This window comes from Festucalex cinctus, chromosome 5, assembly GCF_051991245.1.
Source record: "Festucalex cinctus isolate MCC-2025b chromosome 5, RoL_Fcin_1.0, whole genome shotgun sequence".
Lineage (NCBI taxonomy): Eukaryota > Metazoa > Chordata > Actinopteri > Syngnathiformes > Syngnathidae > Festucalex > Festucalex cinctus.
The window spans coordinates 14,942,829-14,967,802 of record NC_135415.1 but is presented as its reverse complement, the minus strand read 5'-3'; the positions used below and the strand labels follow the sequence as shown (position 1 = coordinate 14,967,802).

The 24,974-nt window shown below is 39.8% G+C and overlaps 3 protein-coding genes across 8 annotated transcripts in view; 2 read left to right on the top strand and 1 right to left on the bottom strand.

Annotated features, from left to right (window-relative positions):
* Positions 1–24,974, bottom strand: part of ptgs1 (prostaglandin-endoperoxide synthase 1) — a 58,966-nt gene that overhangs the window by 29,620 nt on the left and 4,372 nt on the right. For 3 of the 5 annotated variants that reach the window (XM_077520781.1, XM_077520780.1, XM_077520782.1), the window contains exons 2-15: positions 16,949–17,046; positions 12,837–12,951; positions 11,378–11,534; positions 10,114–10,343; positions 9,870–10,025; positions 9,419–9,768; positions 9,202–9,335; positions 7,313–7,609; positions 5,360–5,485; positions 3,772–5,206; positions 3,035–3,196; positions 1,242–1,373; positions 540–585; positions 406–434 (exon numbers count right to left, since the gene is read on the bottom strand). The gene's annotated coding sequence lies outside the window, so the exon portion shown is untranslated. Of the gene's footprint in view, positions 1–39; positions 435–539; positions 850–1,241; positions 1,374–3,034; positions 3,197–3,771; positions 5,207–5,359; positions 6,095–7,312; positions 7,610–9,201; positions 9,336–9,418; positions 9,769–9,869; positions 10,026–10,113; positions 10,344–11,377; positions 11,535–12,836; positions 12,952–16,948; positions 17,047–24,974 lie in introns of those variants that run through there. The other 2 variants (XM_077520783.1, XM_077520784.1) reach the window with 2 other exon arrangements.
* Positions 91–11,567, top strand: shoc1 (shortage in chiasmata 1). Of its 2 annotated transcripts, XM_077520774.1 has the most exons (26): positions 91–245; positions 328–457; positions 548–632; positions 873–1,033; positions 1,230–1,404; positions 1,778–1,868; positions 1,953–2,091; positions 2,171–2,254; positions 2,816–2,948; positions 3,064–3,161; positions 3,237–3,455; positions 3,586–3,942; positions 4,312–4,509; positions 4,868–5,212; positions 5,355–5,515; positions 5,586–5,658; positions 6,932–6,995; positions 7,326–7,501; positions 7,587–7,692; positions 7,801–7,912; positions 7,986–8,107; positions 9,260–9,347; positions 9,426–9,557; positions 9,625–9,774; positions 9,853–10,399; positions 11,017–11,567. In XM_077520774.1, the coding sequence occupies exons 1-26, from the start codon at positions 108–110 to the stop codon at positions 11,100–11,102; spliced, it is 4,170 nt and encodes a 1,389-aa protein (XP_077376900.1). In that variant the 5' UTR covers positions 91–107; the 3' UTR covers positions 11,103–11,567. The 2 variants fall into 2 exon arrangements, with proteins under 2 accessions (XP_077376900.1, XP_077376901.1); XM_077520775.1 differs by lacking the exon at positions 11,017–11,567 and having other exon boundaries at positions 9,861–10,021.
* Positions 15,512–18,511, top strand: tal2 (T-cell acute lymphocytic leukemia 2). Its single transcript, XM_077520801.1, has 2 exons — positions 15,512–15,596; positions 17,696–18,511. Exon 2 carries the CDS (start codon positions 17,725–17,727, stop codon positions 18,076–18,078), a length of 354 nt encoding a protein of 117 aa, XP_077376927.1. The 5' UTR covers positions 15,512–15,596; positions 17,696–17,724; the 3' UTR covers positions 18,079–18,511.

Sequence of the window (24,974 nt, the reverse complement as noted above, 5' to 3'; positions counted from 1 at the left end):
ACAGAGTACTTTCCATCATCGAATAAAAGTGTTAGCTACCGAGTGTAGTCTTGTCTACGAGTTAGCTAGCTGTAGCTTAGCTAGCCTGTAGGTGCGCAGTCGAATTGATGTGTAGCCCGTTCAAAGGAGAAGAAAAAAGCCCCCCCAACATACGAACGTTTAAAATCATTTTTTTGTATTTGCAGTTGAGACACTCAGCAATGTTCCCTTGTGCCAGTTTTAAAGCCCTGGATTATGTCTTTGAGGTGAGTTTATGACTACAAAAGTTGAACAAACGTACATTTTAAAAAAAAAGCACATTTTAACACATGTAAATTCTATTTTCAGGAAAGAAACCGTCTGACGGTGATGATGGACCTGTTGTCGCTACCAACGCCCTACATAGCTTACAAAGATGACCCTTACCCTCACGCTGGCACCCTGGCGGAGGACACCTACAGGAAACCATGGATCAGAGGTACACTTAGGAGAGTGTGTTTTCTTATTCATGTATTTGTGAATACAACATGAAATCCTAACATGTAATTGTAATGATTTACCTGTTTAGGGAAGGCAATTTCCACCTGTATGCTCAGCATTTCCATCCTGGATGACCTCAGAGGAACAACACAACACATCAACTCAACAGAAAAGTGATGTAACCCTTAGTCTTTTTCCCCTTAAAAAAAGTCTTAACATATGAGAATAAAGTAGATTTTTTTCGTGATAGTTTGTTTCATTATGTTTAAATGTGTTAGGGGTGAAACAAAAAATACTAAAAAATACTATTACATTTTTTTTTTTTTATGTGGCCTATGTACTTAGCAGATTTGAGATTTCTTTTACAGTACAATGTTTGTAGTTTTTCGAATGACAGATTTGTTTTACTCCAGATTTGATGACCCTGGAAGTATCAAGATTGAGACCATGGCGAGCTGTCCTGCTAATTCAGCAGAGATTCTCCACCAAGGGGAATCGTCGAAGCTTGCCCATCTGTGTGAGGAATCTTTCTTCAACTTGACTGAGCGGCTGGATATTGGAACTAAAGACCAAGGTAAATAAATATTTCCATGAAAACAAAACTAGTTCATTTCTTCATTCTCTTTTTTTGTTTTTCAGAGAATAGTTATTTTTCCTTATTAAAAACAAAAACAGATTCATGTTATTTTAGTTAACTTCAAGCTGGGTCACGAAACAAATCAAACACACAAATCCAGTTACCACTTAGAATCACTGTTGAATTTTGGCAGATCAGCTCCTACCAGAAGACACGGTGGCCGCCAATTTCCTTCATCGTTTTAAACGACATTTGCCCACCCTGAAGAGCAAATTGTCCTGGCTGAAGACCCTGCTGGTGGCCGACCCGCTAGTAAGCTTGGGCGGAGACTCCATCACTGAGGAAACAATATCCATGTACCGGAATTGGCAAGTGTACTCACACTCTCAACTTACGTTGAAATACAGATACTTGCATAAAAGTAGTAGCTCTGTTTCAACTCCTGTATTTACATTATTATAAAAAAAAAAAAAAAAGTTAAAAAAAAAAAGTTAAAAAAAAAAAAAAAAAAAAAAAAAAGGTCCAGACTCTGAAATGTACATAAGTACGAAAATAAAAATGACATTTTTACTGTCAATTTACAGCAATGATACAGTCTTTGTGACAGCTCAGGCTGTTTGAAAGCGCTATAAAAATAAACTTGAGTTGAGTTGAGTATTTGTACTTCATTACTTCCTACCAACAATTGCCTATAAATGCTCTTTTTAATGCAAGCGTAAAGCGGGGTTTACAAACTTGCAGGCACTGTGCGCCTTATGAGAGGTCTCGTGATGTACTGCACATAGCAGATATCACTGAGGAGTTTACAAACGACTCACAAACACCGAATGAGGTAATATAACTAACAAATAACTGAAGTTAGAATTTTTTTGGTTTTCCCGATTTATAAGTTGAAAAACTGTTGTTCTCCTAATAGTCTTTGCTGTTTCTTCTGAACGACTGCATGATGACCGTCAACTATCCCAGGAGCTTTTCAAGCATTGGCCGTGGTAATATGAATGTTGTGGAAGAACAGCTGGATGAGAAACCTCCTGACCCGGAAGCGCTTTATAAAGGTAGTAAACAGATTGTTGAGATTAATTAAATATGCAAATGTTGAAATTGTTGTTGTTGTTGTTGTTTTTTGTCTTTCAGCTGATTCAGCTTCAGTGGACATCTACCATTTTTCTTCAATGGAATCAACCGTCAGAGGAGACTGGATGAAGGACAACCCTCCAGGTTGGAATATAGAACAGTGAGGTTCTGGTACTACTGCTTGTAGAACTAGTATTTATACTATAACACGTAACTGGGCATGGTACTATAAATGTCTTATGTACTGGAGCTATAAGTGACTCTGGTCCAAAAAAAAGATAGCACTAGTACTGGTACTGATACTGGTCCTATCCTGGTATTATAACTTATGGAACTGGAGTTGGTAGTATAACTGGTTGTGGAATTTGTGCTGCTACTAGACCTGGTACTGTACTGGCTCTATAACTAGTCAGATATTAATTGTCAAGGGTACTGGCTTTGTTATATAACAGGCCCTAGTAGGACCTGTACTTGGTATTGGTTGTAGTACTATAATTTGGCTCTAGTTCTGGTAGATAACTGGTCAGGTACTCTTGGGTACTGGTAATGGACATACAGTAACTAACTACCATAATATAACTTTATTTGGTACTGGCGCGCCATCTGTTCAACTAAAAGTATTGCATACTGTAATTTTAAGAGACCTATTTTTATCCCAAAAATCAATATTAGATTTTCCACTTTCTATATATTTTTTCATTATAGAATGGGTGATGCTTCCGACTGAAATGGATCTGGAGGTGACTCTGACTCCACCTACTACTGCCACCAGTCACTACCATGCCCATCTGAGCATATGTGACCTTCAGAGGGAAGACTTGTCTCCATTGGGCATATTGTGAGTGATGTTGGTACAATCTCATCATTTTGCATGTGAATGTGGTATGTTGACTTTTTATTTCTCGTGTATGTGTTTTTTCTGACCTTTTCCACTCGTTGTTATGACTTTCCAGATCTTTGGTGTCAGCAGAAGCTCAGGAGCAGATGGAGGTGGCACTCTGGAAGGCCGAGGAGAAGTATCCAAACTATCTGCCGAAGTTGTTGTTTGCAGGTACATTTCAAGATCTTCCTGTTGTAACGTCTGATCTACAGTACATGAAAACAATTCATATGTATCGTTTGACAGAACCTGACTTAGAAGAAGCAGCCGTCGACTTCCAGCCTCTGAGTGAAGCCTTGAAGATAACCACATTGGAGAGTTTGGTTCTCGAGGCAGATATTGGAGAGTTTTTTGGTAACATGCGCGAGTCTCTGGAGAGGCTGAGCAATGAGGTTCCTTCACATGAGGACGACTGTATTGTGCAGGACTTCAACAAAGTGTCGCTGGAACATGATGATGAGGAGGGTGGGCATTTTTATTGTTCAGTTTATGTTTCAAAAATTTGAAACTGGTGTCAGGGACTGATTTTTTTCCCCCTTACCTTCCAGTATGTTTTGGGGCATTATCTGTCTAAAGTTGCTTCTGCTGTCTCTAGACTGCTTCCAAAGTGTTCTACCTCCCCCGGAGGAGTCTCAAACTTCCACCGTCTTGGTGCAAAAACTCACAAGTCCTGCCAAGTATCCCCAAAGAACGCTCCCTCTCGACACGAAGGACGTCAAACCTTCAACAAGTGCCGACAACAGAAGCTCTAACGAGATTTTTGCCCAAGTCTCGCACGTACCTTCTCGTAAGATGGACGGCAAACTCAGAAGCCAGAAAACGGGCAACCAGAGAGGCGCCGTCAGGGCAGCCAGACATCAGCCGGTGCAGCACGCCGACCCGCTGACCACCTTCATGATGCTGAGGTCGTGGCAGGTGTCCACTCCCGCTGCAGGTGCCTCTGCTACCACGGGTAGGGAATAGCAATTGTGTGCTACCATGTTGATCGTAGGGGATACGTTCCAGACACAACCGCAATAGGTGAAAATCTGCAATATGGAGAGACCAGATCAAAAAATATATATGCCGGTAGTCTTAGTGTTTTTGTTTTTACATTCATATTCTATATTGTACAGTACTGTGCATTTTTTGGTTTTCATTTATGTTTACACTATTTTAAAAGCCCGTTCTAGTCCATTTAAGTGTGTGGGAGGGGTTTAAAAAAATTATCTTATCTTGTATGCCTGTGGCTTTTTACTTATAGCGAGGTTCAGGAACATACACATTTTTCACTTGTAGATATTGACAAGCTTTCAAGTTTGTGATCGTGTGTTTTGCTCAGCACCAGATGAGGAACAAGAAAAAGAAACGGTCTCCGAAGCGCAGCCTACTCCACAGCAGACACACAAAGCAGTCAGGAAGCCCGCCACCACCCCTTCCATCATTACTGCCGCAGTATCAGGACACGCCTCTCGAGGGCAGGTCACCCCTGCTGCCCAGGAAGTGTCCAACAGCAGAATGGTTCAAGTCCAAGCCACTGGTAGGACTCGCCTTCGCTTGCTATGCAGAGGCAATACATCACGTGTAACTTTAGGCAACACAACAAAGCAACAACGGTACTGTTGAGAATATTGGCTGATATTGTCCACTACCACAGTAAGGGGTTTGTTTAAGTAACTGAATAAATGTTTTGGATAGGATGTACAACAACTTGGGAGCTTGAAAGTTAGTCTCTAAGTACCGCAGTTTGTTATTGGCTTACATAAAATTTTGAGTCTACCAACCAACCAATCAAAATAACATTTAACATCATCACATCTTCCCCTGTTCTAAAAAGCTTTACAGCTTCAGATACACGCTGAAGAAGACCTCAAGATGCATTCTAATGTCGCCCGCAGACAGTCAGCGTCAAGCCTACCGCGAGCTGCTGTCCTTGGCCCGACCTCGTCTGTCCTCTGCCAAAGAGCTGGGCCTCAACCTCCCCACCTGGAGGGACTTTGAGCACCTGGCCCCGGACCAGACGCGGTACGTGCTCAAACAGAGAGAGATGGCGCTGTGCAGGAGGACGCCGGCGAAGAGAGGAGGTGGGACACGGAGGAAGGATGATGTCGTCATGAAGGGAAGTCATAAGGATGCAATGTTGCGTGCAGATGAGGAGCAGCTGTTCCACCAGGTGTTTGTGATCCATGTGCTGGTTACGGCCAAAGAGCTGCTGCTCAAGTGTCACCTGAGTGGCGCTGTGGGTTAGTAACAATATTACTGTCTACTAGTTTCACCATCCATCATGAAGTGAACACTAAAAAATGTAGAGTTTAGTGATGCACATTGTAATAATTGGCTTTAGGATTATTTTCCGCCCTGGACTAACAAAGTTTCCTGCTTTAGAGTACCTGAGCAAGGCAACGGAGACGTGTACGGACACGTGTGTGATTCAACTGCTGAGGAGGCTGCACATCATTTCACACCTTGGGCTCAGGAACCACGAGTCCGACGTGAAGCTGCTGGAGCTGCAAAAGCTGGTGGCGGCGCGGATGCACAATGACAAAGTCAGTATTATTTGAAACAGGTTTGAATCTAACCACAAAAAAACAACATGATACTTTTGCTTTGCTGCAGATTCTCGTCATCATGTCACTTAACTGTGAGGACCGGATGGCCACAATCTTGCAAAGCTTGAAACAACTGACTGGTAAGCATTAATTAACATCCACAACATTTTATGTCTTTAGAAATACTGTATTGTGTAAAGCGCTTTGTGAGAGCTCAGGCTGTTTGAAAGCGCTATATAAATAAAGTTGAGTTGAGTTGAGTATTTGAGGAGTCATTTTTGACAACCAAATTGTCAGTGAGAGTATAAAACTGTGATTGACCACTTTGCCCACTAGGTGGCGGTACAACACTTTTAATTAGGCTTTCAGCCAATGACAGTATTTGGAGGAAAATAGCTTTTTATGAGGCGACAGTCCACCAATACAAGATGGCAGAAAATTTATATTTAGTTACATCTCAATAAATTTGTATCATAGAAAGTTTTAGTTAGCTGCAATCATAAAATATTTGTAATAAATAAATAAATAAATACAATATTTGTTAAAAAAACAAACACACATGAATTATCTATTGAGAATTTAGATAACATAATTGTTGTGACTATCCTAACCAAATTTAGTCACTAAGATAAGAAGACGGGGCTCTGTCCGACACGCTGATTCCAAGATGGAAACTTGAGGCCTTTACTGCAGTTTGTAGGTGTTTATTTGACTCTTCAATACTATACTTTCTTATGTACAATTACTGAAGGTAAACTTGCAGGTTGGGACAAATGGTGGTAATCTAACATCAATATAGTGTCAATATAGCGTCAATCTAGCGTCAATCTAGCGGTCAACAGAAAATAACAGCACCCTGCCTCCCTCTTCCTGTACCAACAAGCAAACATTTCAGCAACACAGGTGACATTGATTAAGCAATCACTCTACCTTTGTGACACACCCACACACACAGCTCCGCCCACTCATACATAAACACACAGACACCACTGACCCCTACTGGCATCTCAGACAACATATCCCTGCCTCTACAATAAGAGTTTGATTTTACATAAAAAAATGTTTTTCCACCATACTCAAATTTAATGAGATGGATCGAAAACTGCTCGGTTAATCATCGATCAAAATCAGTGTGTGGCTATTCTATTAAGAAAGTGACTGCCAGTAATTAATATCAACATAATTACTGAATATGAATCAATACAGCCAATCAATAGCAATGGCCAGTTAAACCTTTGGCTAGTACTATACATAAAAAAATATATAATACCCATTCAAAATGTATTTAAAGTGTCCACAAACCTTTGACTCCAAGTCAGTAGCACTGTTACTGGTCGATTTAGGAACAAAACATCTTTGCTATCTAAGGATGAAATACTATGAGACAGCCCTGTCCTGTTTGTATCTCTGCAGCTGTAAGCACAGCTCGCCCGGATAACAACAAGAGCAAACTGAATGGTGCCAGTGTTGTCAGCAGGTGAGTTGATTCAGAATTTAATTGCCTATAAATGACACAAGGTGGTGGCAAAGCGCTACTTTTCTGTCAACGTTAAGCTCCTGACAACAACAAAAAAGTTTGAGAATTTTTTTTTTAGCACATTACAAAATAAGGCAAAGGTAATGACATTCAAACACCTCCTGGAAAAAGGTCAACAGAGTTACTTCATTTATTATATAATTTTTTAAGTTAATCGTTTATTGGAATTGTCTTAAAAAAACCCAACATATTTTCCGTGCCCTACTTTAAAGTTAGGTACCACTGTGCAGTACGGTACATGACTGGTAGTCCTTTACCTGGTCCATATAGCATTCTGAGCAGTGGGTGCGTGCTGGTGTTCGAGCAACATCTGGGCCCAGACTTCCCGTGGGACCTTTTCTCCCTGGTGGTGGAATACGACCACCCGGGCCCGTCGCCGTGGGCGACCGTCTGCAAGGAGAGGAGAGTGCAGCACCTTAGCTTCAACACCGTCCTCCCTGGCGGAGGTCAGCACGTGTGACTCGCTCGGCCCCTTTCTTGCTGGTCCAGGGAGGTGAGTTTTTTTTCGTTTTGTTTTTTTAACTCCCACAGATGAGCAGGAGCGCGAGGAGAGCCTGGAGGACAAGGTGGGATACGTGTTGTTTGTGACCGAGTCACTCCTCAACTGCCCGCTGCTGCTGCAGATGCTGGAGTCAACGTAGGTATTGCAGATGGCATAAAAAAAAAGTAGAATTTATCTAACTATACACACTACACAATGTGCTTTGAGGTCACTTGTAATTTATTTTTTTTGCTGTTGTCACAGGTTCAACATAACATTACTGGAGAGGAGCCACTGTCCATCCCTGCTGATGCTGAGCGGGACCAATCACTACGCCGTCATCACGGTGGACGAGAGCACCGCCATCATTGTTCAGGTAGACTAACACGCCACCTATTGAACTCTTGCAGTATTGCAACCCGACCTACTTCCTGTGTGTGTGGAAGTAGGATCAGGACGAACTGTGTAAGGAGCGAGCCTGCGAGGTGATTGTGATGAGGCTCTCCGCTCTGTCGCTGCAGTACAACTCCTGCTGGATCATACTGCACTACCCAGACGGCAAGGGGGGAGGGTCAGTTCTACTCAGGTTGACATCTTGCTATGTTAGCATAGCCATGGCTACCATGTTGACATTTAAACTGATCAGTGCTCATTAGAAGTAGTAATTGGCGGCTGCAGGAGAATAATGTCAATTAAACTTTGTGTTTTTCCTACACATGTTGCAGCACTGAAACAAACAACAGTATGACGTGCATTAGCATTAATATAGTAAAGTATCATTTACAGGTGCAACAACAAATTTACAGCTAACCAATTAACGAATTAATTCAGTTATTTTGATAATTGAATTAAATAGTTTAGAGCAGTGACTCCCAATCCATATGTATTTATCTTAGTATTTTATCACCAAGATAATATGCAAATATTCTCAGTCATTTTATTTCATTCATTAAGCCAGTCAATAAATTTTTTTCGCAGTAATTCCATAGTTAACTCGCGATTAATCGCATATTTTCTAACTGTTGTAAATCTTTTATTGTAAAAATATTCGTGAGCTGCAGCCATACTATAATCCTGTTTTGTTTTTTTTTCCTCCAATTTCCAAATTCTCACATTCAACATTCCTACCAGACCGATTCCTACGTTTCCATCGTTCCATTTACTACTTACCAGGGATGTAACGATATCCAAACATCGCGATACGATATTATCACGATATGGTCACGATACGATAATTATCACGATATTGTGGGGATGTTGGCGATACAAAAAAAGGTCACAATATTGTTAAAAAAAATAAATAAATAAATAAATGTTTTGTACATAACAATGCATATAAACAACCTACAATCTCTAATAACACTTAATATTGAGGCACTTACTTGCTACACATATTGACTCACTTTACAAGTTTCATCTAACCATTAACGTGGGAGCGCCAAAACATGCCTTGTGAAAATCAAAGTGCACTAAAAAGCTAGCCGCCAGAGGGTGCTACAACTGGACAAATGGAAATCAACCTGAGCTTTTAACAGATGTGCTGCTTTTAATATGACATGACAACGCTATATTGTGGCAGTATTAATATGGCGATATCATGATATTGTAGTTATCGTTACATCCCTACTACTTACAACATCAAACAAAAAGCAAAACACTTCAAACATTTATAATCTCACTGTTTAGATTTGCTGATGTCGCACGATGATTGTGTTTGAAGCAGGTTCTCCAGCGAAGCCTTCAGTAACTTGGTGGCAATCTACTCGTCACTGGTGCTCTTCGGCATGAAGCTGGACGACCTGGAGGTCAAGGTACCGAGATGAGGTTGCCCAATTTTGTGTGGATTCTGTGGCGATATCAGATTAAAAATGTTACTTCTTACGCGGCAGGTGCTGATTGCTTCGGAGGTGTCGGAAGTGGCCCGATGGGTTAACCGGATCTGCTTCCTCAGCCTGATGTCCAGCTGTCGCGACCCCGCCGGCTACCTGGAGCGAGACTGGCTGGCCGTCATGCCCTCACAGGTGAGCTGCTCCTCGTAACGTCTTCGCATTTGTCGCACGTTTACATCCGCCGCCGGTGTCCCGTCAGGAGGAGCTTGGACTGTTGCACTTCCCCTGCATCAACCCACTGGTGGCTCAGCTCATGCTTAGGAGGGCGCCCTCGTTGCCGTGGCTACTGGCCGCCTCGCTGACGCAGTTGGTGGAGATGTTGCCGGAGGTGCCGCACAAGGTCCTGAAGGTATACTCGTGGGAAACATGTTAGAAGAGGATTGGTGTGAGGGTGTAGGTGTGCCTAATGTTGCTTTCCTGATGTCAGCTGTTTAGCAACGCTACCTCCCTGTATGAAGCTCAGCCAATCCAGTCAGCACCACTTCCTCCTCCTGCTCCTTCTCCTCCTCCTCCACCAGAAGAGGCCATTCCTGCGTCGGAACTCTTTCCCAGCGTCAACCCCAGCTTCCTGTTGAGCCCAGACGACACAGAGATCCGCTTCTACTCACAGGAAGAAACGGCCTATTTCACCCACGACCCGACGTGGCCTGCCGAAAGCCCGGAGCATAGCGACTGGTCCGGAGCCCACCTGTGGAACGACGAAACCAGCCAGGAAGTGGCTTCCACTGCTGGCACGACCCAAGCCGGAGTGGCGGGAACGTTGATAAGCGACGAGTTGCCACAACAAGGTTTGAGGCCCCTGGATGGCCCCTTCTGCCGCCTCAGTCCACCTTCAAAGGGCCCGTTGTGGAGAGGAGGGCTGACTGGTGGCGGTTCATGCACGGGAGGGAGAGTGGCCAACAACTATGGGACACGATGCTGGATGGGACAAGAGAGGAAGAGAAGCGAAGAGGCGGCAGGCTTGACTGGAATAGGTGAGATACAGTAATAGTTTCTGTCGTGTATAAGGCAGCTTAAAGTAGAACTAAGGTACTTTTCAACCTTAATAAAATATTTTCATAACTCTCTTGATCAAACATTGACTTAAAGCTAGTTGAATGGTGCCTTTGCCATGGCCTGAGGGGGTCTGTATCATTTTTCCTGGCACTAAGCAACTTTGAGGAGGATGGTAGGAACACTGTCACACAAAAAAAACCTACAAATGTGCTGACTGCTTTATGGCATACGTCACTTGCCACCTTTCCCCATCCGTTACAAAAAAAGAAGTCAATTTGAATGTCGACGCACAATTACTGCCTTCCTGGCAGAAGCTGCAAAACAACTGAAAAGTTTTGTGTGAGGAGACAAAAAAGGAAAAGGGAAGCTACCCGGATAAAAATTAACCCAGATTTCACTCGCTGGCATGAGCTAAAACAACAATGCAATGCACTTGTCCTCATAGGAAATGTGGTCATCCTCCAGACATTACAATACCACTTTTGTCCATATGGCGCCGTCATAATCAACATAAATGGAAAGTTCCTTAGTGTTGCTTTAAATATGAACCCCTAATAAAAACAAAAATAATTGTGCTATTAATGGTGTTTTTCAGCGCTGACTCCTTCGAAGAAAAGCAGGCTGAGCTATGAGAGGGTGCCCGGACGGACAGACGGACAGACCAGACTTAAACTCTTTTAAATTAACCTATTTTGAAAAAAATAAAATAAAATAATTCACATATTCACATTTCACAACTGTTCTGCTTGCTAAAGTGTGTCAACGACAGCGTTGTAGTATTTAAACACTGTGGTTCGTAACACTGGTGTATTTATATCCTATTTTTGTGTGCTGTATTTGTGTATTGAAACAATAAAATGCTGAGTGTGTTAAAAAAAAAAAACATTCAAGTATGGAGTGCAGCAATCCCCTTATCGCCACCGAAGCATGTGGAGAGAGAAAACGCTTATCTTTACCAGCCAGCACAGTCAAGCAGCTCCCTAAGGAATGATCCACCACCACCACCTCCCCCAAGTCCTCCAGACAAAGACCACCCCCAGGGACTTGGACTGGGAGCGTCCGGGCTGGCTCATCCCACACCGACTGGCCGGCATCAATAACTAACTAACGAGCCTGTGACGCACAGAAAAAAAAAAAAAAAAAAGACAGAGACAATGTTGTTTAATGGCACGGGGGGGGACAAAGGCGGTGAGGGGGCGTGTCCGAATGGCTGCGTTAAAGGCTCGGTGGGTAAACAGCGGGCGTAATGGCTCGCCGATTGTACGGTGGGAAAGGGACCGCCTGTGTAAAGGTCGCCTCGTTATCGGCGATCGCAGTCACAGTTAAAGTGTCGGCCCGCATCCATCAACCTGTGTCGCAAGTACAGGTGATGGATGGGGTTGGCGGGAAGAAATGGGTTCCGTCCAAATCGGGATGAGGCTTTCCAAATCGTAATGTGACATAAAGAAACGATAATCTTACATACAGTATGAAATTTATGGATACAGAATATTGGCTTTTAATCAGCAAAACTCCAGCTGATTATGACTATTCTGAAAAGTGCTAATATCGTCCAATTTGATCTGATCTCAAATCATGTTTCCCCATTGAAATAAATGGAAATGACATGAATCTGTTCCTGCCTACTCCCAAAAAACTTGAAATGTTTTCTTACAGGCAAAGTAGGACTATACTATTGCGCTTTATACAATTACACTACAGTAATGTAAATAGAATTTTGGGCCCGCCTTGGCCACCAGGGGGTAGTCTAAGAGATGGCTATGAGGTCTAAGATGGCATGATATCAGTTGCTCTGTGCAGAGGATAAAGAATATGGCTGTCAGTTCTGTTATATTGTCTGTTCACGTGTCTTTCTGCATTATTAAAATATAGGCTCCTTAAGGGGTCGAAACACTGCAACATGGCTATTCAATGCTGCCACATAAATGGAGTTTTGCGTTATTTGTTAGCATTAGCATTATGCTATGTGGTTGTTTTAAACACACAAGGTGTAATTCGGTTTAGTTTGACACTGAACTTCAACTGGGAGTGGCAATAAACAAATTGAAGGATTTTTTTCCACTAAATACAAGTTTGCACTTATGGAAGCGTATTGCATTCATTTGGGGGGGGGGTGTAACTGTTTTTTCTGACTAATTTTTTGTGGGAACTTTGGGTTTTGTTTTTGTTTTTTGTTTTTTTTTGTTTTCCAGTTTTTCAGATTTTTTCTTTTCTGTTTTACTGAATTTTTTTCTGTCATAAAAAAAATCTGAAAAATGGGGAAAAAATATTCAGAAAAACAGAAAAAAAACTTAGAAAAACAGGGAGAGAATTTTTTTTTTTTTTTTTATATCCAAAAAAACAGCACCAACTGAGTTTTTGTTTTTGTTTTTTTTGTATCTCTAAACTCCAAGTGACTTGTTGCAGACCACTGACCTGTATATATGACTGGATAGCCGATAGCCCATACACGCCAATGGAAGCCGTTGAAGTCACAGGGCGGCCATCTGGTTACTCCCATCTCACGTTCACGAGCAGACGAATGTATAAACTAAATGGTATACGAGGTACGTACAGGTGAGACATATACAGCTTGTAGGCAGTTAGTATAAGGCCGGAGCTTTGGGGGGGTTGTGCTGTTTTTTTTTTTCCCTTGTTAAAAAAATAGCGACCACCCCGGCACAAACCCACTCGTATCTCAAAGCACCCCGAGCACAAAATATTGAACAAACAAATGACAAATCCAACGTTGTTGAATCCGTGTCAAGATACAACATCAAGATGTCGAAATATTTGGAGTTTGGTGGCGTGAAGAAGGTCAGCGCGATGGCGTGGGGCCTGCAGGTGCTGCCTCTTGGCCACGAGGGCGCCGCCCATGAATGGCTGATTCAGAAAAAAAACAAAAAAAAACGGGCCTGAGGGGGCTAATCCCGGCCCCCTAATCGGATTATGCTAATTCCTACTCCACACAGAGAGTGTCATGGAAGGCTGCGTCTTTCAAACAACACTTGAAGGGTGTAAAAAAAAAATATAAAAAATTTGGTTAAACTGGGGCTGTTTTTTTAGTAAGCGTGGACAAGCGCTTCCTGGCTAATTTATGTGCGGGCCCGGACAAGATTACCAGAGCGGCGCACAAAACTTACATTGTTCACCTGTCAATCTGGATGTGGTACTTTTACCTTTTGTGGGCCAATCAGGTCTGATTCAAATACGGCTCGAGGCCATGTTAAACGGCGTAATGGTGTTTGCGACGGTGGGTTGTCCGACGTGTCCACTGCGGTAGGATAAGAGCGAACGACATCTCAGTTTACAGGAAAGTCACATTTTGACACTGGGGGGGGCACTAAAAAACTTTGTTCTTTTGGCAGCAAAAGTCCAAATATTTTGGTCACGGTTAGATGTGGCGAAAGAAAGAGCGAAGAATGCTGGTTAAGCATATCACAGCAAATCCAAGCTACCAGGCAAACGCACCATTTACAACAACAATTTGACTGGACGCTCAGTCAGTGAGTTGTTTGATTTTCTGGACTTGGAATGACATCATTGCCTTAAACCGGACCGCCCAAAAAATAAAATAAATGGGATAAATAAATAGCTAAGATTATACAAATAAGAATGAATGAAGAATGAAAACCAAACCTTGTATTTCTAACGTATAAAACAGATATAAATAACCAAAACCTCCACTAATTTGAGTGTGAACATGAATTTAACAATTTTCTCCAAATTTATTTTTTGCTCTAAATTTCTTATGAATTTATAGTTTTATACCATTATTTTAGATAATATTATTAGATAACTGCATTAAATATTTATGAAACAATAAAATGTGTCACTGACCAATGAAAAGTACAGAACAATTTTATTTATTTATTTATCTATTTATTTATTTATTTATTTATTTATTTATTTAGCCGATGCTGACGCCGAATCCCGCCGATATTTGGCAGAATGAAATTCCCACAACTGGTTAATCAGCTGATCAACTAAAAAAATATAGTGAATGAAACAACTTCCATTTTGGTCCCTTATAACAATCCAAGTCCAAGATATGAATCAAATGCTGAACATTTAACTGTTTAACAATACTTATCCTTGTTTGTTTAACTTAACAATGGAGAGAGAAATCGTTAAAAAAAAAAAATAGGCTTGATAAAAAATTATATAACAATGTTTTTTTCCATGAAATACGTTTATGAATTAAAGAATATATCAATATGCCATGACATCATTTCTAAGTAGATATGTTCTGGGAAAAGACACAAAAATAAATTAAAGATTAAAAAAATAATATATATATATATATATATATATATATATATATATATATATATATATATATATATATATATATATATATATGTGTATATATATATATATATATATATATATATATATATATATATATATATATATATATATATATATATATATATATATATATATATTAGCTTTATGATACAAATTATTTTTAATTGTGTTTTTTAATTATACTTTTACCTGTAAGGACATATTTTTTCTGAGAAAGAGAGAGCTAAAATTATCCTGAACTCCAAAAAAATATTAGCTTTATGATGCTAATTATTTTTAATTGTGCTTTTAAATATATTTTTAGCTGTAAGAATTTTTTTTCCTGAGAAAGAAAGACCTAAAATTAACCTGAACTCCAAAAAATAAATTAATTTTAAATAATTTTTGCAGATTAAAAAACAAAACAAAAACAAAATGCCATGACATTATTGCTTGGTATGAGCTCAACATGAAAGTAGCTTGCAAATTAGACCAATACGATCAGCCTGATAAGTGTCCCGAGACGGCGTCGCCATTAAATAATAATAATAATGGTGATGAAAATATCAATTATCAGGGGAGGAGAGTCTGTGAGTGAGAATGCTTGCTTGTGAGTGTTCACACAGCGATAAGTGATGATGATGAGGAAGACGCCTCATTGTGGTCATAATAGATGGGCGGTGTGATGGGACGGTGAGGGGGTTAATAGGGGGCGTTTACGATGACCCCGCCCACCCCTCCTCCTCCTCCTCCTCCTCACACAATGACCACGTCATACAAAAGCCCGCTATAAAACGTCAGGCCCGATCATGCGGCAGTGTCGTTCTTCTGCGTTGCGTGTCGAAAGCCGACTCTTTCCCTCCACTCTCCTGCTCATGACCCGCAGAGGACAACTTTGACATCAAGGTAAGGATCATTTTTGCCTTTAAAGGACATTTTGAAGTGAATCGAGTGGGCTGCTTCCATTTTTGTCATTTTGCAAGAAGAATGACTTGAAGTTTTATGGCTGCAATACAATCCGGGACATGATATATGGCAATGATTACTTGTGCTGGAAATGTGTTTTGACAGAAATTGTGGTTTTCCTCACATTTTGCCAAATATTACGTTGATTTTAAGATACAATGACACGTACTGTCATCAGATCTTGGACAGTATCGTCTACTGTACGTTGCCTGAAAGAAAAGAAACTGAGATTGGAAGGGGCAAAAAAATAAAGTTTGGTGCAATAGTGGTCTAAATCCAAACGTGCCTCAACTCAAAAAAATAAAAATAATAAATAAAATAGAACCACAGCCATTCTTTTGGACGCTTGCTCTTCACTATAAATATTTTAACAAAAATGTAACTTACACTTACACTAACATGCAGATGTACTGAACTTGTCAACCTATGAACATTACTTTCTGGGATGTTGGTCCAGTGTTGCACTCATCAACCAGGGAATGTGATAACTACAAAAAAATGGATCGCCCGCAATATGTCAAAAATGGAACCAAAACATCTTTTTTTTTTTTTGTATTGCCCGTATTCATCTAAAAAGAGTTGCCTTTTTGTAATTCACTTCTGAACTTAACAGTGACAAAAAAAAATAGTTGGCCCACTTTTGCTCTCAGTGCCTCAATGATGAATTCAATTACATGCACAAGGTCAAATTCCGCCACTATGCTATAATACAGTGCCGATAAATTACACGTATGACACAGTCATTTGTAGATAAGGGAAATATGTTTAAAATCTTGATCTTAATGATAAAATAACAGTTCATGCGCATTTAAAAATATCATAACCATTATTTATAACCTACACTGTGTAGTGTGTAGCGTATAATGTAAAATTGTTCATGAAGCTAAAATTTTGGTATTATGCAAAATAGTTCATTTTAATCATAACTGTTAAATAATTTATTCAAGACAGCAAAGCATTTTTTAATTTTATCAATATTTTTATATTTATGTAAAATAGTTTATATGAAAAATATAATAATGCCTTTTTTTTCAATAATAAATTTATAAACCAGTCCTTACAAAAAACTATTTTTTTATTTAAATGTTTAATAAGTGACGTCATTAATAAAAATGAAAAAATATATATTTTATATTTGTTTTAAGTAATTTATTTTTTTAATAAATTTCAGTTAAGCAATTTTCTTATGGGGGCGGCATCTCAATGAATCTCACATATATTTTAGGACTCTTGATAATAAAAGCAATGTTTACTTCTGTTTAATAAGACTAAAATAAAATAAAACCACTCACCGTCTGAAACTGCAGAGAAGCTCAGAACTGGAGTTTACGTTGTTTGATCTTCAAATCATACGACTTTCAGGGTGTTCCGCTTTGGAGGTTCTGTTTTTCTGTAATAGAAAAGAAATGATAATAAACAATAATATAATACTTTATAAATGAGAAAATGTAAAAATTTATCAAGCCATTTTCTCAAATGTCCTAGTCAATTTTCCATCATTGCATGGTCTTTTTTTTTTTTTTTTCCCACAGAAAAATTGGGACTTTCCAAGTCAATTCCCCTTTTGATACTCTGAGCTTTTTCGGATAATTTATTAGCTGTTAATTGATGAGTTCTAAAACAAGCTTGGCTAATGAGCCACATGCTGCTTCACCAGATGTTTGGTCACATTTAAGCAGCTTTTCCTGATTAATGTCAATTTCAGGCTGTATGGTGCTTAACAAACACCTATCGTTAGCATGGCAATCAACCGTCATCAAAATGCTTTAATGCAGATGCTTTCAATGTTTTTTTTTTTTTTTTTTTACAATTTTAGAGTATACTTCCTAAATCAGTCGGTCAGATGATTTAATCAGATGATTTCAGATCATTTGAAATCAGCAAAAAAAAAAAAAATCAGGCGATTTTTCTAAAAATGTTTGTAATTGCCTACAGATGCCAAGAGATGGCGGTAAAGCACTACTTTCCTTTTAGACAACGTTACGTACTCCCTTGAGCCAAAATTAACATGCACTTTTTTTTTTTTAATTTTCGCACAGGAACCAGAGGCCTCCCTACTTCCTCCGTCATGACCAGGAAGGTGTTCACCAACACGCGCGAGCGCTGGCGCCAGCACAACGTCAACAGCGCCTTCTCGGAGCTGCGCAAGCTCATCCCAACGCACCCGCCCGAGAAGAAGCTGAGCAAGAACGAGATCCTGCGGCTGGCCATGCGCTACATCGACTTTCTGACGCGAGTGCTGGAGAGCCAGGGCGGCGGCGGCGGACAAGCCAACCACCACCACGCCCCCGCCGCCTTACTCACGCTTCTGCGCGGCAACATGGAGCAGCTGCGCTCGCCCTCGCGTCCTTGGACGCTGGCCAGTGACACCGAGGCGCCCTCCTCGCCCGGGTCCAGCTGCGGCAGCTCGGAGGCCTGGTAGGACCACGGCTGAAAACGGACTTTCAGACCCACTTTTCTTTCCGGGTCTGACTTTGAGGACTGCAGATGAGCAGCATTGTGTTTGTATTGTGCATGAATGTCTTACTCGTGCCCCGTTAGGTATTTGTGTTGTCTACAAACAGAGGCCATTTATCTTAATGACCGCCTCAAAAAGCACTTTTAAATCTTTTTCCCAGCTCGACTGAAAAGATTGCACTGTTGTTGTTGTTTTTTTCTTGAAGATGTGAGGACTCATTTTTGTACAGTTTGCAACTCATCTCGCCAAAGATTGATGGTTTTTTGACTGTTCATTGCAATGCTAACTAGCATAATTAGCATCTGTTACCTCTTTTTTTCTGGAATTTCTGTTCCTGCTTGTGAGAAATGTTATTTATTTGAACTATTTATTGAATAAACTGTTTGTTGATGAGGAATTTTTGCCCGGCGGTCCCTCGAAAGACATTGCTAACATTAGCTAACATTAGCGTTTAGCGTGAGTGTTTTTATTTCGGATAAAAAAAGGGCAGGGGGCGGGGTTAGTGGACCTAATTCTATTTAAGGGGTTTCATATTAAGCCATGACCTACTTTAACTCATTTGCTCCCCAAAACGTATAAATACGTTCTATTTTAAATGTTTTCGTTGTCCCAAAGACATATTTATACGTTTTTATGTTTTGTTTTGTTTTATGCTAGAGCATACAGAAGGCTTTGATGCAGCCTCTCTACTGCAGAAAACGGTTGAAGCAATGGTAGTTACTACAAAAACGGCCAGCAGGTGGAGGCAGGGTATACGAGATCAACCAGGGCCATGTTAAAACAGGCTGATTTCCCCACAATTCTAAACAGATTTTTGGTAAAACCTACCTACATTCTAATGCTAATTCCTGCAAAACGGAAACAGATATAAATATACTTTTTATTCCTGATGAAGAGATTCTATTCTTTCTTTGGGTGAGTTCCATGTTTTTGTAGCAATAGAACACAATATGCTGTGGGCCTTGCAAAATCAGTCGAAATCCAGTTAAACAGCCGGGAGCAAAAGGTGGGTGCTTCAGTGTAAATGGCTGCAAGTGAATCGGTTAACAGGAAGTGACGTCAAACCAAGCCAATTTTAGCAGCAATTAGCAATTAGCATCATATGTCGTATCATGGTATATGGACTGGTTTTTATGTAGTGTTTTAACTACACCATGTGGTGCCCAAAGCGCTTTACAATGAATGCCGCACATTCACCCATTCACACACATCAAATGCCGACATTTACATTTGGTATAAGAACGGGCAACCATATTTTGCTGTATTTCAAAATAGAGGACTTAATTGTATTTTGGGGGTCTCAAATGAGGTCAAATCAAGTTAATATTATCAGGCATTAGCATTTAACATCACACTTCACTGCATTTTTATTTGATATAATGGTACATGACAACATTTTGGGGTGTGGTGTTACGCTGAGGTGGATTAATGGACTTTATTTAATTTTATTTTGGGGGTGGGGACTCTAGTCATGAAATTAATATCCACTTGTGTAGAAATCAGGTCAAGCTTCTTTTAGCATGCGTTATCATTTAGCTTCATGTGTCAGCCTTTTCAATAGGTATAAAAGTGGGTGAGCAAATCAAATATTCAGAATTGTTCACATAGATTAGCAAGAAAAAAAAGAAAACAAGAAACTCTAGTTCCTCTGGTTTACTGTCTTTCTTTAGAATTGCAAGAAGTCAAATTACTTAACAAAAAGATGTAAACTATAAAATAAATACAACCATGCACATTTAATGCTGTATGATACAAATAGAAATAAGCTAAAGTGTATCTGCCACCTCCTTTTGTTTGTGCTCAACAAGGCCAACACATTGTGATGGACACAAAGCTGACCGCTGACCACAAGGCCTGAATAGAGGCAGCTTAACTTGTGACCCCAAAAGTCAACCTGCAGTCAAGCGCTGTCCAGTTGAGTAAACGTGGAGGAGGTGGGTCCACTTTAGTGCCTCAGTGGCCCTGGGTTACCAAGTATTTAACCCTCCCATGACCTTGGGGGTAATAAACAACCCTCCGTTTATCATTTATCACCTATATTGCTGAAGTCCTTTAATGCAGACTTTCAAATTCTGCAAGCTTTTGAGGTTTTTACCATTTGGACAGAAAGGAGGAGTTGAATTCCGCTTTCATCACCAATCTGTCCAGGATACCTTCGTTTGATCAGGTCTCGACTGGACGAATTCTCTACTTGGAGTTCAAAGTATGAATTTACTACAAATGGCTGCTTGAAAACATAATGATCGACTTCTTGTTCAATTCGAGACATGTCTACCATATTTTGAGTCCATCAATGAATGACACTGGTGATGGGATCTTTTTTTTTTCTTTTTCTTTTTGTAACTGCCGTGACGTTTACAATGACAACGTTTTCAAATTTACAGTAATTTTGCCCAAAATTATTTCCTTAAAAAATACTAAAAATAAAATGAAAATCACAAATGATCATAATTCCATAATTTTAAACATACTATACAGCTAACAACTTGCCACATTTATTTTTTATTTTTTAAGCTATACATTGCCAATAAAGTGTGTTGATTGTAATTTCACCTAAAAAGAATTGACGAAAGAAAATTAATGCACTCTTAAAACAGTCGGGTCAAAAATGACGCAATTTGGGTCAAAAAGGCACGCTACGTGATTCAACTTGACCCACTTTTAGGATTGTTTTATATAAAACAACCCAATTGCTTGAAAGTTGGGTCATCAATAGTGTATTGGTCTATTTTTGATCCAAATTAGGATATTTCTGAGCCAACTATTTATAGAGTGCTTAACAAAAATCTAAACTAGTGACTAGTTTTTAATTTAGATGGGCATTGCATTTCCCATACAATAACAACACAATTTTGATAACTGAATAAAAATTAAAAAAAAGCAATATTAACGTAAAAAGAATTAATTAATATACATGAAAAAACAACAACAATATTTTTAGGTGTTACACCTTCATTTTAAAATTAAAATTAAGTTTTGAATGTTAAATTTACCAATGACAAATTAATTCAAAATAAATGCAATAGTGAATGAAATAAATAGTACAATAAAGCCATTATTTGTTAATAAGGGTTGTTGTCACTCTACACTATGGAGCAAATGATTACATAGTGTGTAATAACGACAAGCATCAACATATTGAATCAAACGGATTTTTTTTTTTTGTGTGATGCAGCTCTTGTATTGGATCTCCTGGATGTTTGCAGTTGTAAACTGCACGTCGGTGGTCCATTGAGGCCGACGACAACTGAGCCCAAGAGCAAACAGTTAGTGCTATTAAAGTGGCGCTAATGGCGTGTTAAAGGGAGCAGAGGGCAGCTGGACACACCGGCCGGCTTGTGAAATCTGACAGCTGACTCCTTTGTGGCGCGGCCAAAACAACGAGCAAATCACGTAAAAAAAAAACAAAAAAAACGCCACTGCCACCTTGTGTGTGTTTGAGGCATGTTTGCCTCTTCACGGTGAGCTGAGCTAATGCCGTACAATGCTAAGTAAGCTAGGCGGCCGAGTAAGACAACAGATTTGCATGATAGGACACTTTTTGGTCGTGCCCGACAAAATGCGTCTTATTGGTTTTACACAAATGTTACGAGTTACGCAAATGTTACTAATTAAGTGGGTGCTTACAGAACATATTAAAGTTGGAAGTCAAGGCACGACTGAATTTTTGTCTTAGCTAGCAAGATTACACAATCGTACTTATAATGGGTGTCAATTATACACGGATTTTCGCTATTTGCGGGTCGGACCGGTCTCTATCCACTGCGTATAGCGGTGGTCCACTGGACATTTTAATTGAATCCTCATGTCACTACAGTTTCCCTAATATCAGGGTTATTAGAGTTTGGGAATTGTTTTTGTTTTGATTTCGTTTTCAGTTTTGTTTTTTAAATTTAGTTAGTTTTAATTAGTTTTCAGGGTGGTTCTGTTAGTTTGTATTAGTTTTAGTAATTTAATAAAGGCTTCATTTTAGTTTAGTTTTAGTTTCAGTATTAGTTTTAGTTTTTTTTAAAATGTGTATTACTTGTGCGCAATATTTAAAAAACATCATGGGAGCGACATCTGAAGGTGCATTCCTATTGGTTGCTGCTCGACGACGTCGCTTCTGTGTGACACACTAAAATATCAAAATGAATCTACTTAAAAATCACATTTAAAATCATCCCCAAAGGCGCATGCATTAAATTAATTACCAAAGACTAAAACGAAGGACATTTTTGCTATAATTATAGTTAGTTTTAGTTAGTTTTGTAAACATAAAATGTAGTTTCAGTTAGTTTTCGTTTTTTAGAAAGCATTTTCATTTTTATTTTATTTCGTTAAGGAAACGGGTTTGTTTAATTTGAGTTTTTTTGTTAGTTTTAGTTAACTAAACTAACCTTGCCTAATGTTGGACATAATGGTGGTACTTGGAGACCAGAGACTTTGTATGTGGAACTTGGTGTAAAAAAAAATTCAAATTTAACTGACTATAAGACATTACAAGGTGTTGCCAAAGCCCTGTCTAAAGAGGAATCGACTGAGTTTTTAGGGAAATGATGGAAAAACTTCACCAGTCATTTGCAAACCATTTAATTTTAAAAGTAATGATGTAAAACAACGTCTGAATGATCTTAAACTCTTTTTGGGATCATAGTTGGTCTTAAATGTACATTTTTAACTGTAAATAACGACAATTTTCAGTGAGGTCAACTCCTCTGTTCACTGTTATACTGTTTTTAGCACTGTCGGGTTTTGAAGCATTACGTCGATACATTTTATTTACAGCGTGCACGCATTAGCAAAAAAATGGCGAAAGAGTGACAATAACGAAAACGTGTCTGGGGTTGCCTCCACCGAGCGCCTGATTGACTATTCTCTCCCAAGTGTGCGTGCGGGTAATCGTCTATTGAGAGCGCTTTTTCCTTATCAGCGTCGCGCACGCCGCCTGAATCCGTTATCACAATGGGCCAGATCAGTGCAGGCAGCCCCCTCGCTCTCCCGCTGGAGAAAAGAATTTCTGGAGTTTTTGGGCGCCAGCCGATAGGCCCCTGAGCTCTTTATCCCCTCAAAGCCAATTCACACTCGCCGCGTTTAAATATCCCAGCTCAACCCGCCCCCCCCTGACCCCCCCACCACCACCACTCTCATGCGCTCCCGACGCCCTCCGTATTCCTCCTCCTCCGACCGGGTAGCCGGGCGGCTGAGTGGGATGGATGCAGGTGCAGGATTGCAAGGAGGGTGAGGGGGTGGGGGGTGGCCCGGGTTGGAGTTCTGGTCCATTGTTGGGCTGGACAAGACCCTCTTTCCTCTGGAGCACCCCGTGATGGCAGAGGCGGCTGACAATCACACGTCCTAATCTGATTATGCAAATGTCTACTTCAAAAAGCAAAACGCTGTAACCCCTCGGTCCGGCGGCGAGGGGAAGCAGCCAGGGGAGGAATGTCAAGGAAAATTACGAGGCACATTTAAGATGGAAAACTCGAGTTTTATTGGATTTAATACAGTGTTTATCATCTATATATTTACCGTACCGTAGTTGTTTTTAAACATTTACTTGGGTACAATTTTTATTTGACTTTTTTTACATGCAATAAATTTCAATTGGATTATTTAACTCATTCACTCCCAGCAACCTCTTTGGTCCCGGTTGTTTTGCTGGATTTTGACTGATTTTGGAAGGCCCACAGAATATTGTGTTTGATTGCTATAAAAACATGGAACCTACCAAAAGAAAAAATAGCATCACTTCTTTCATCAGGAAAAAAAATATTTGTATCCATTTCCATTTTGCAGCAATTAACATTAGAATACAGTTAAGTTTCACATTCACAAAAAGAACTCATTGTAACATAATACTGGCTGATCTCTTATACTCTGCTGCCACCCGCTGGTCATTTTTTTGTAATAACTATCACTGCTTTAAGCCTCTTCATATCAGAAGCTGCATCAAAGCCTTCTGTATGCTCTTGCATAAAAAAATACAACAAAACATATAAATACGTTTTTGGGAATGAAGGACAAAGTATAGATATAAAAAAATAAATAATGCATTTACACGTTTTTGGGTTTGAATGAGTTAAGTTCTATACAGGTTTGCCACAACCCCAAATTCCTACCATTAAATGCAGTGTTAATGTTTAAACTATTACAGTGGCTTAGATGTATTTTTTTAATTAAACAACTTTTTTATTATTTTTTATTTTTTTAGGTCATACATTTTAGGTCTAAAAAGTTTGATAATTACTGGAAAAGTCCATTCAAAATAGCGTTTTTCTCGCTATTTTCGACAGGTCTCATTCCCTATTCTGTGCAAACAGTGTGGGATTACTGTATTCAAATGTGCATTGTTTTTCCCACACACACTTGAATGCAGCTCTAAAAACAAATCTGCAATGTTAATGAGGGGGAGGAGAGAGGAAGCTTTGAGAAGGAACCCCTCTTTTAGCTTGAGGTGACACTTTGCAGTAAAAACAACAGCGCCTGCTGAAGGCTGAAGTCACTGCCCCTCTACCGTCAAACTTGGACCACCCCACCCTCATTCACACCGAATAGAGCCCCCCACCACCCTCATTCACACCGAATAGAGCCCCCCACCACCCTCATTCACACCGAATAGAGCCCCCCACCACCCTCATTCACACCGAATAGAACCCCCCACCCCCACCCCATGACCTCTGCAGCGCTCTGAAATCAGCTGCCCACGTTTGACTCATGAGAAAGTATAAATGGAAAGCTGGAACCATTTGTATCAGCATAGTTTTTTATTTTTATTTTTTTTAAGATAACACTATAAATTTTCCACACGATAAAGGGGTAATAATTACAATAATTCAAATCGACATTGCAATGAAGGACAATTTTCTTTATTTTATTTTTTT

Excerpts from the sequence above, each read along its gene's own strand:
- shoc1 (XM_077520774.1), top strand. The coding sequence starts at position 108 with ATGTGTAGCCCGTTCAAAGGAGAAGAAAAAAGCCCCCCCAACATACGA. Across the intron at positions 1,034-1,229 it reads TATTGGAACTAAAGACCAAG|ATCAGCTCCTACCAGAAGAC; the intron begins GTAAATAAATAT and ends GAATTTTGGCAG. Across the intron at positions 6,996-7,325 it reads GGTGCCAGTGTTGTCAGCAG|CATTCTGAGCAGTGGGTGCG; the intron begins GTGAGTTGATTC and ends TGGTCCATATAG.
- tal2 (XM_077520801.1), top strand. The coding sequence starts at position 17,725 with ATGACCAGGAAGGTGTTCACCAACACGCGCGAGCGCTGGCGCCAGCAC.